We start from the raw sequence: 11,946 nt of genomic DNA, 5'->3' as shown, positions 1-11,946 counted from the left end.
TTTCCACAAGCAAATTCGAGTATTTTTCTATTATGGTCATGTCCTTGTGATTGGTTTTAAGAAAACGCATTGGGTTGATGGCAATATGATTCTGCCGACTTTAAGTTTGTTAATGTTGCTGCCGCGATTCCCAGAACTGAACCAACTGAAAAAAACGTTTGCCCGAGGCAGCATAATTGTTCTCTCCACCAAGCGACGACTCTACAGTTATTGCTCCAACAAACAACAAATCGTTGGACGCCGGCAATCTTCAGATAAGGCCCGTCAAATATGTCTTGTGCATATTAATGCCTGTACAGGTTCATATGTTTAATTTAGTATTAGAATATTGGGCATCATGCAATTATACATGTACTCCCCATGGTGAAAGCGCTCTTCTGTAAGCATGAAAGTGTACACATGTGCACACAAGAGACTTCATCATAACTTTGATACCGTACCTTGCAGAGTTCTGCTAGTCGATTTCTACAAGCGCTAACAAAGCTGCAAATAATTTGCACTCTACAATTTGTAAGGCGCGCATTTCGGACTAATTGCGCACGTTGTAGCTCCAATGTCGGTATGCTGTGGTACACTGGAAGCAAAAACGAGTCTTGAAGGTACAACAAAAACGAATTCCAGGTGGTTTAATATCAACCACCTTCAAGCAAGAGACATGATTTAATATCAAGGAAACACTACAGTGTGGCTGCGATTTTTCTTCGACAATACCGTCAATTTATTAGTAAAAATGTATCTACAATGCAGTTCCATACGACCGCAATGCACCCTGAGTTCAAGGAGTGTAAAAAGAACACAAAAATGAAAACATCTGCTTTTCATACCCGTTTTGTTCCGTACTTAAAACAAGAGAGGAGAACGTGCTGTACATGATCAAATGAAATAACTGGCAGCCACGTGTGACATAAAAAGGAATTGCGTGCAGCTTTCACATCAAATTTTCCGCCAGCTCCCTCACTCTTACAAAAGAAAGGTAGAAAAATTAATGCGCCAAATTGGCAGGCCAGATGCGGTTCAACCGTTGCACAACTTACAAGACCGCTCTTCTTTTGCGCGAATTCCGACGAAGGTCGGGAGACAAACTAAAAAATTAATTACTTCTCGAAACTGCCGTTTACCTTATTCGAAAAAGAATAGGAGTTATGACAAACTCACTTCCCACACGCTGCTAGAAGGGCTAACGAACGACTCGCTTTATAAATCGTTTTTAGCCCTCATCATCTGGTACGCACCACCCCTACTTAAGTGCAGCTTTGACACGGATTTTGGAACTTGTATATTTGGCCAAACAGACGGCTTCTTGTCTCGATTTTGAGAGGCAGAAAGCAAAAAAACGTTCATTTTCGCCTCCTCAATACGGCAGAACTAGCGTGTTGCAGCACCTTCACTTCTGCAGTGGTATCCGCATTCCTGACAGAGGCAGCACATCTGAAAATCAGCAAATGACCATGGAGTATTCCGACACATGCAACTCGGAAAGTGAACATAGGAAAGTCACTTTAAATTGAAACACTTTCACATTCCGCGCCAAAAGAGTCACATGGAGTCTGTATGAGAGACAACTGAATTGAAAGATTGATCAGCGAATAAAACATCAACGACTATGATCCGTTTTGTGGACACAAACTTTCAGCATCATTGTACACACTTTTCGAGCAAGTGTCATGTATGTTGCACTATTATGAGAGTTTCTAAACCTGCGAGTACTGATTGAGCATTGAGCATTGAGAACGCCACAGTAAGTGTCTAAAGCTTTAGATTCTTATATAATTCACTGACTGTAACGAGGAAAAAAAGAAACACCATGTCTGCGTACAGGAAAAGTATTGAAAGGAAGCCGCATTTCAGAAAATTTCTACCGCCGCTGTGTTGTTCATTTTACAGATAGATTCCTTGTGCATAACTTTCTAACCAAACTTTGTTTCGAAATTAGATAATGAGAGCGCCAGTGTGAGCCGATGCGTGCCGTATACACGGCTGAAGTGTGGTCCAACCTTCACTTATTCTCCTTTCAATGATTTCGCCACTCTCACTGAAACGTTGCATCGGTTCTCGCTTCCCTGCACTGCATGCTCTGCGCAAGTCCGCTCCAGGTTCCGTATTTTAACTAGGATATCATTTACGAGAGTGTGCTCCAAAATTCAAGGTGCTCTGTCTCATTCTGAACGGTATCCCTATCGTTTATCTCTGTATAGCTCACTCTGTTGTCCTTAATTCAATTTCAGGCATGTAAAGTTAAACTCCATAAGAGAGCATGGCCTATAGTGAGTTGAAAGATGAAACCAAAATTCCAAATACCTTGCCATGTAGGGTACTGGTTTCTTAGAGTCCCTGACACCAGCAACGCCCTTCCATCGCCCAAGACTGAGCGCAGCTGGTTCGGCGCACCGGTCATCCTGCCTGTAAATCGTCTTTTCACAGCTCTGGCTCTCCGCGAGATTCATGAACGTCTGAAGAGCACGCATTGCATGTCAGATGAAGAATGCAATGCAGCATTTCGCCGTCAGCCTTCCTTATTCTTCCATAACGATGAGCGAAGGCTAACGTAAAGATGGAAAGAGCTCGTCGCCCCTGTGAGGGACGCATTGAATGTTTCATAAAATAAAATTAGATGTGAAGCTTTCTTTCCAATTAACGTGCTCCCAATTTATCTGTAGCAACGAGAAAAAGGCAGCAAAGGGAATGAATGCATCTCTTGTAGGCATAGAGAAAAAAAAATCGCTTTTTGTGGACGTTCCCGGTCACGGCGGTCGAATTTCGATGGAGGCAAATTCTAGATGCCTGTGTGCTGTGCGATGCCAATGCACGTTAAAGAACTCCAGGTGGTCGAAATTTCCGGAGCCCTTCACTACGGCGTCTCTCATAGCCTGAGTCGATTTGGGACGTTAAACCCCCTTAAAAACAAAAAAAAACCTTTTTGTGGACGCACCTTCGTCAATGCCACAAACTGTCTCCTGTATCACGTTGGCTGCGTTGTGGGTCACCTGTGGGTGACGTCATTTGTTCATGCTCTGCAGGCAAGAATACTGGGTCACATGATGAATCTATGGGCCATATCTTATTGTGAGACATACGAAGGAGGACCTCACAATAAAATCTGTCCTATGGCTTCGTTGTGTGACCTGCTATTCGTGGCTGCGCAGCGTGAAGGAATGACAAGACTCACCGGTGAGCCATGCCACAAAAAATGTGATATAGTGTGTCCCACACAATGGCAGTACGCAAAACTGCTGGTTGAAAGCAAGAGATCAGGCTTGTATTTTTTGGAGAAATAGGTGCATCTGGCATGTCTTCGTAAGCGATATAATAGTAGTTTCATGAGAGTATAAAGTAGTGGCTAGCCGAAAACAGATATTAGTCCCATTTGGTTAATCCCAGGCATTTATGTGAGTGTTATTGCATCTTGTGCCTCTGTAGCTGCATACATGACACTTTTCAAGCTTTATTGCACCGTTTTTATTTTTGATCCAGATGAGATGGAAATTTTTGGGGTCATCTTTGAATAATACTCATTGCATTTTGTCGCTTGCACAATACACACGTTTTAACATCATTGCTTCTTACACTGAACAACATCGCAGGGCTGACTAAAAGTGCCACCGATTTGTGTAATTTCTTTCTATGCAAGGTGCCTTGTATACCGTAGCATGGCTGCGGCTGTTGCCTCTGGAAACCAGCATTTCAGTCAATATATCATGCTAATGCATTAACTGATTAACTTAAGAGGGTCGCAAGAGTTCCGAAGAATTTCGGATAAACACTGATATTTTTGGGTTTCCGAATTCAATTGAATTAAGAATTAAAAACGAAAACGTGTACGCTAATGAGATTTGCTTTCGAGAATGGGTTCAGATCAGTTTCAGCCATGTGCTGTCTAGTTAAGTGCGCATTATTCTAACAAAACGTCATTTTTTCTAAGGTTTATTAATATTGAATCAAGGTTGCCTTAGTGGTAAGAGGCGACATTGTGAGACAGTGCTTTTCGAAAAGATGGATGCGAGATGCGTAAGGATATTCTGCTCAAAAATAACTCAGTTTGATGCAGCCGAAACATCATTAATTGCAGCGTTTGCACCCTGGGACAATTTATAGAACCGAATCTTTAAACACAGCAGAAAATATTACTTGCCGATACAGCACGCAGTACCCAGGAATATATCTTAGTACCAAAGGTCTAGAGCACTACTTTCTGATTCTCACATTGTACATGTTAGTCAGGGCACAGTTCGTAAGTGTTATCTGCAATTATTTGAGCGCTGCAAATTAGGCTTTTCTTCGATTTCAGAGCACAGAGAATGCAGCAGCCTAAATCTTTCTTCTGGCATACCCTCCATCGTGTGTAGTATATTTTGCTCGTCAGGTATAAATGTTCACTAGACAAGAAGTTCGGCCAACAAGGGCTGCTTAAGAATAGAGTATGTTTTACATATCAGAATACATACGTTTTGTCACCTAGAGTGGTCGGAAAACATGATTTCTCACTGGTAATAAGTTAACATCAACTGAATCCAATTTAGATTGAACGGTAATGAATATCAACTCTGCTGAAATATATCTATGAAAGGTGTGTACTTCACACACTAGTCAAATTGTTAAGGGCGAGCACACCCAACCAGAAACAGAGCAAAGAATTAAGTGCTTTTTTATGCGTCTTCATACACCATTTAAACTCATCAGTTAAATAGGAAATGTACACGAGTGAATGCGCATGAATATACTTCACTCATACCATGCTCTTGAACTCTTAGCGAGATCGGAGAGAATTTTTCTCAAAAAGCTTTGAAGAGGGTAAAATTTTTTACACAAACATGCGCGCTTCAATCTAAAATTAATGCGAAAGCGTGCGTTACTCAAACGCCAGTGCAACTATGGCAAAAAATGCAGCTTCACGAATATGTAGTGCGCGCCATCGATTAAATGTTAGTGGACTATTACTGGAGGCTAAAGTTCAAAGCAAGATAATAAAATAATTGGTTTTTTGGGGAAAGGAAATGGCGCAGTATCTGTCTCATATATCTTTGGACACCTGAACCGCGCCGTAAGGGAAGGGATAACGGAGGGAGTGAAAGAAGAAAGCAAGAATAGGTGCCGTAGTGGAGGGCTCCGGAATAATTTCGACCACCTGGGGATCTTTAACGTGCACTGACATCGCACAGCACACGGGCGCCTTAGCGTTTTTCCTCCATAAAAACGCAGCCGCCGCGGTCGGGTTCGAGCCCGGGAACTCCGGATCAGTAGTCGAGCGCCATAACCACTGAGCCAGCGCGACGGGGCTCAAAGCAAGATTCCTGATATAAAATTAGCTCAGTCTTCCGTGTAGTGTTCTAACAACAAAAAACTAGAAAACGCCCAGGGATATCCAGTACTAACCAATTTCCTTTGGAACATTTAAGAAGCATGTATACCTCTATACCCCTGGTTAAAAGCTCTTATATCACTGGACACAAAAACAAATGTCAATGAAACAATAAGCTCCGCCGTGGCTCTATGTGGAAGAGGGATTACCAGCAGAAGATCATCCTATTCTTTTACTTTGACTACAATGAGTATCAGTCGAGCGAAGTGCACTCCTGGATAAAGTCTCTCCCAATGACTTCAAATGATTTATACTTTGGACCAGCTACAGGCAATGTATTTGAGCATATTTCCCAAGGTCGCCATACCTTAATCGATGTTAAACTTTCATTTTCTCGGCATCAATATTTAACAACTTTTGTGCGCAGCATTTCTTACGAAGATGAAAACTTCGTGTGTAGATATCATTGTAACCACGACGCCCCTGGCACGAACAAAATTTCACAGTACGACTTATTCAATACCAGAACAGTAAGCGCGATCATTAGTCGGCTGCCTGAGCAGTACTCACGTTAAATGAACACATCGGACTCGTACATAAAAAGAAATTAGAGGCATAAAAAAGCACTAATTCATTTGACTGTAAAATTTGCAGTTTCTCTAAATAGCTTGAAATCAATAACTAATGGTGTCAGTTATTTGTTGTCCCTTTAAGCCATTGCTGTAATACACGTTCATTTAGTGTTCAGCTGTTAATCAATGTGGCGCAGGCTTAAGGGAAGTGCACGCGAGAGCATTTCGACTGGCAAACTGGGACTTAACGTCGTTGAATAAATATGCGAATCTCCGCTAGTATGGTCTTCGTACCACTCGAGGGATGTACATGAATTGGCTACAGACAAGCCTCGAATATCTAGTCTTTCGGGCATTGATAAGGTAGCTGAGCAACCTCTCCAAGCTCTCTGCTGCTCACTGCGTTATGGAACACCAACCTAAATTTGACGGGCAACTGCACGGTGGAAAAGCTCAACACATCGTGTCGAGCGTCTCTCAGCATTTTTCTTTTACGAGAGCTGCTTCCCTGGTCCAACTGAAATCCACGCCACACTGACCGGCAAGACGCAATAGTGCGGTACACCGAGAGAAAGAAACCACCGGTGCGTAGACCCTCCGTGCGTGCCAGGTGTAATTTTTGTTGCAAGCAACCAACCGTCCCCGCGCGGGCTCTTGTCCATCGGCAGACAGACAGCACTGGAGAGCAGTCGGCTGATGGCGCGTCAGTCGTCGTGGAGCAGGGTGTCCGGGTCCATGGCAGCCAGCGCCGCCTGGTCGAGGCCCAGAGCAGCGGCGACTGCGGCCACGTCGAGGCCGAACGAGCGGAGCAGGTCGGCGAAGCGCAGCTCGCGGCCCGTCATCGGGTCCAGCATGCGTGGGCAGCGTCGGTTGCACTGCGGCCACGCGCAGCTGTCCATCAGCCAGTGCTGACAGAGGTCCTCGTGCAGCCGCCAACGATGCTGCGCGTGCCGGCTGCCCGGACGCTCGCGGGAGCGCCGCCGCGGCTCTGTGGGGCTGCGCGGAGGCGCCGCCGTCGCTGCGAGAAACGCGAGGGACTTGAAAATTTAGCCGACTCGTTAAATATTCTTTATCACAGGGCGTGAACAAGACGACGACGGGCGAAGGAAGGCAGCACGACCGCTCACTCGCGAGCTGTATAGGCTATTTATAGGTCATCATTTGCACCTCAGAGTGGTGTTTCGATCTGTGGGCAACTGCAATTTTCACGCTCAGCAAAGGAAATTACTGGTAAAAACTATGAAACAGCAGGTAATGCGTTGTAAAAGAGGAAAAAAATGCGAATGACTGGATGTTTTGTTACCATTATACCCATTTCATGTCAGGCCAATTAATGCAGACTGCTTTCACAAAAGGGAAGCAGTGAAATCATTCTATTCATCGAGAGGGTACTCCCATTGTACTGAGTCATGAATGAAAGTTGGCTACAAGCCTTAATGTTCTTTTTATTTGGCTATTATTGTTCTTCAACTGGAACGGAAGAATAAGGAAGAAGCCTTACTGCTTGGTGACATTTCATGCCCGAGTACAAAGGGCACGAATATATATTTCACGTATCATAATTGAATACCAAAAATACATTCATGCCTGCAAACGCTGACCTGTTCATTAAGAACATGAGTGTTTGGCAGTCAGCAGGCTCTGAATAAACGTGCCTTCATGCGTCTACACTTACTCTGATCTGATTTCTTGGCTTTCTGCTTGCCATTCCTATTCCGCCGGCAGTTCTTTCTCCGGCGCTTCATCTTGCGTCGTCGCGCCTTGGGTTTTTGTGTGCGACCGCTTGTCATCCCAGCTGCAGACATGTCCGCGAACATTCTGTGAGGACCGTTGAAAGGAGAACAACATAGGAAAGTTACTTAACTGCACAGTTTGTGCTTTGCTAGGAGAAACAGTTCCCATCTGCACCCTTTCGACGCGAGGAGAAACTAGTTAATACTACGCAGCATTTTCTCAGCGTACGCTCCGAATGACATCTCCGAATGTATACGTGGCTAACAGTCTGTTGTATAAACGCTCTCCCTTATCACTGTGGCGAACACCAAGTGCATGTCTCTCACGCTTCCTCTCGTTCCTTCCTCCCCTCGCCCTATACCGGTCATGCTATATAAGCTGGTTGATCGGTACGAATAAAGGCTTTTCTATCCCGAGCGTACGTCTGTGTTCCAGGGAAGCACGGCACGCGCAATGCGCGTACCAGCTATGTAACACAGTCGCACAATTAATCGGCAGCGGCACGATCGCTCATAGCTTCATGTCAAAACTTATAAATGAAAACGGGTAGCGCTAACTTTTACGTACAAGGAGAGAAAGCCACAGGTTAGAAAACCAACTGGAATTGTTGGTACCCACAAATAAATAGACCAATAGACCAGTGCAAAATGAACCTATTTAACGTAATCCCGAGATGGGATGAACGATGGCTCTGTTCACTCCGAGAGGAGGCAAGTTTAGGAGAGAGATGCACTTTCAGAGGGGGAGGGGGGCTAATGAGGTTACCAAATATCAGGGGAAGGATCATCCGCACGTGGCACATGATAGAGCCAGCGATAATAATTAGTACAAATGAATTACTAATGTTTCCAGAACAGCAGATGCATGAAAATTTCGTTGCAGGTTTTAACATGATAGCGTTAAGGAAATTGTGACGCGAAAAACCTGGTGTCGCCGTCGTAGGCGACGTTGATCGTGAGCGGTAAGTCCACGAAAAAAACTAGAGAAGCAACCCAGGAGGCAGCTGAGCCACCTAGACCATCACGTAACGTTGTGGCGTGATCATAACTTTCCCACCGGATTTTCAGCAATTTGGCACCATGTAAGGTGGCGGTTGAATTAAAGATTGGTAGCGCGAGGTTGCTCGCCAACAGCAACATCAGTCGCAATTCCCACCGGAGGCCGCATTTGCCACCCAAGAGTAGTGAACCAGTGCGCCAGGAGGGGTATCAGGACTCCATGGGACTGATGAATGTTAAGTAGAGGAAGATGAGTTCTGCATATGCTGCCATTAGCTATCGCGTTATACCCTTAAGGCGAAGCTTGACTCTCCCCTCCAATTTTAAGTCGAAAGACTTTATTGGCCCATACTGTCGTCCGTTGTCCGTTCGCAGAGGGTGTCACACGTTTAACTCGAGAACTAAAAAGATAGCAGTAAAATAACGGCTGCTTCGGATAGAGGAGGAAAAAAATGAACCTAGAAGCCAAGTTTGAAACTGTAGAGTAATTAGTTGATTAGGGGCAAAAAAATTGAAATTGCGTCGATATAGCAACGGGAATAGTGTGGCGTCACGTCCACTGGAAGTCGTCACGGCATAGTGAAAATTGTCACAGAATGGTCGGTAAAACGTTGAATTGGTGTCAAATTAGATGAAAAAATATGTAATTAGGCGCAACAAATACCTAAGATCCCCGAAAGATGTATAATTTTGGTATCGATATAGCCACGGGAACGGTGTGACGTCACATCCACCGGAAGTCCTCACGGAATAGTGAAAATTGTCACAGAATGGTCCGCTTTCGCCTCTCAACACTTCAGTTGCCAAGGTGTCTCGTAATTTTTCAACTGTTCGTTCAACTGGGGCCACGTGCGTCATCTGTGGTGAAGTGGTCGTTCGGGCCCTGTTCATGTGTCCGCTGCTCCCGCGGAGCGCCGAGAGTGTGTCTCTGTCTCTCTCACTTGGCCCCGAGGAAATGTTGAGAAGTCTGGAAGCTTTTCTGCGCGGTTCTGGATTTTAAGATGTACGTCAGTCCGCAACTACCTCTCAGCAGTTGGGGAAACTGCTGTTGAAATTGAAAGGATATGAAATAAAACTTCCTGCTTGGTCTAAGATGAACTCTGGATTAAGATAGTAAAATGCTCAATGAACAGCGCACGCATAAACTGGGAGTCTATGCAAAATGAATTCCTTTGAAGTTTTCCGCAGCAAAATGCATTTGGTAGAACCATCATTATTGCAATGATCCCGCCAATGGAATGTTATATATGCTATCCTAGCATACTCACTAGAACATTGTTTTCATTCCCATGTTTTTGCATGTGATGGTAACTGTCATTTCTGTTTTCATTTCCAAGAACTCCAGGTTTTATAGACATGACATGTATTGTTTTACCTGCTTTTTCCCAATACGGTGTGCCGTATCAACGCCCAGTAACTGGACCATCAATTTAGAGTGTACAGATTGTGCAAAGATCCACCATTTCTAACAGAGATACCTTTTGCGCGGAGGTTTAGGTTAATTCTAAGAAAATGCTTTAGTTAATAGTTGTTTGTATTTTCGCCAACGAATCGTAAAACTGATTCGTTGCTTTTGGTCGTGCTATTCTTTTTAACTTTGTGTTTGCAAGTAACCCCATACGATAATGCCCAACGGCCGCTGCAGATATTTGCAATTATTAAATAAATAAATAAATAAATAAATAAATAAATAAATAAATAAATAAATAAATAATCAATCGATAAAATAAATAAATAAATAAATAAATAAGTAAAGTGTTAACATTCGAAGGCAGACACCGAAAAACTTGCGCGGCTTTGAAGGCACGAGCGCTGTCCCCCCGTTTGTCTGCACAAAGCACTGAACATTTCGCTGCCGCATGACTCAGCCATTGCGATCTACGTTTTCGCAAGATTTAAACCTCTAAACTTCGCGTATAGAATAAAATTTTCAAGAGCTACGTCAGTGTTATAATATGAATAAATCCATCAATAAACATTCTTTTGCTTTTAATTTTAAACCACCGCGGCGTGTCTGTTTTGTGTTCTAATTTCTCACACTGAAAATAGCATCACGGTTAAGAACAGGAACTATAAATTGAGGGCAGTCACTTTCTGCATCACCTTGGCTCATTCTCTCGAAGTGGAAGCCGATCGTAGAGGTTGTGATTCGGGTGGTGCTCATGGTGATTGTGTTCATGTCTTTGCAACTCCCAGCAACGCAGGGCCTGAGGCAGAGATATGCCGCAGATCTCAATGGTCTGCCAATTCCTGGAACATAACCGAATGAATGGCAGTTAGAAAGGCGGAAATATGAAGTCCACCGCTGTACGCATTATTGAAGTGGGCATTTGGGCCAGCTGGCACCATTCTAGGTGTCGAAATAAAAGTGCTGAAGAACATAGAGGAGAGAGTCAGCACATACCACTTCTTATTACTTTTAGTAATCAATAATGTCTTTAGTCTTACACTGCAGTGGCGCTGTTTCCGACGGTAGCATGTTTGCCACGAAGACATGAACTGGTTTAGAACGCGATCTTGCATATCTAGGGGGCACCAATATCAGTAAACGAAAGCAAAAGTTACAATAAAAGCTTTTGCTAAACGTACAGGAATAACTGATGAAAAGGTCATAAAGGATAATTGTGAATTGTGATGGAGGTTTCCCATTTAGTGAGACGCGAACACAAGATGACTGTGTGCCAAAAACTCTTTTTGCGCGATGCGCCAACATTGTTACGAGCCACAAGAAGGAATACAATGCGCGAACATATTTAGTGTCGTTGATGTCTCAACATAAATTGCTAGAGAACACAACAATAGTGGGTAAAAAAAATGTCACCGGAGAGTGTCCCTGCAGAAAAAGATGGCCGACGCCGCAGGCATGAACTTCGCATATTCAAACTATCCCAGCATTAAGGCTACTGGCTCGTGTCGATGCTTAGGAAAAAGTCGTAAAACCAATACTTCTTCGATAAGTCATTTAAATATTTCGTACACAGAAACTGCAAACGTGTGATGAATTATTCGACAATATTGAAATATTAATATTGATAGACGGTGCAGTAGGAATAAATAAGCGATGGTTGTGCGTGAACAAGAGATATTTTCGTGCTACGGAAGACTTTTTCGTGCCCTACGTCGTACAAGCAAAATACTTTGGCAGTTTTACTTCAGCAAAAGATTCACAGCACTACGTCTGTGGCTCTCGTTCTTCGGTCATAAGCCACATACGTTTTGACAGAACCAGGTTGGTAGCCTCTGTCAAAAATTATGTTCCCGGCATTTTTCTTTGCACAAAGAGGGAGCAAATGTGGCGCTTCGGAGGTTTGCCGCCATGAAATTGGCGGGGTTATTGAAGACAATT

At 43.8% G+C, this 11,946-nt stretch overlaps 1 protein-coding gene across 1 annotated transcript in view; it reads right to left on the bottom strand.

Moving 5' to 3' along the window:
• Positions 1-600: 600 nt before the first annotated feature.
• Positions 601-11,946, bottom strand: part of LOC144096666 (palmitoleoyl-protein carboxylesterase notum1-like) — a 285,055-nt gene continuing 273,709 nt past the window's right edge. Inside the window, exons 12-14 of the mRNA XM_077629502.1 lie at positions 10,704-10,850; positions 7,544-7,686; positions 601-6,886 (exon numbers count right to left, since the gene is read on the bottom strand). Coding sequence (XP_077485628.1) covers positions 6,573-6,886; positions 7,544-7,686; positions 10,704-10,850 — 604 coding nt within the window. The 3' untranslated portion in view covers positions 601-6,572. The remainder of the gene's footprint in view (positions 6,887-7,543; positions 7,687-10,703; positions 10,851-11,946) is intronic.

The sequence above is a fragment of the Amblyomma americanum genome, chromosome 7 (genome assembly GCF_052857255.1).
Source record: "Amblyomma americanum isolate KBUSLIRL-KWMA chromosome 7, ASM5285725v1, whole genome shotgun sequence".
Lineage (NCBI taxonomy): Eukaryota > Metazoa > Arthropoda > Arachnida > Ixodida > Ixodidae > Amblyomma > Amblyomma americanum.
This window is presented reverse-complemented; position numbering and strand designations above follow the sequence as displayed.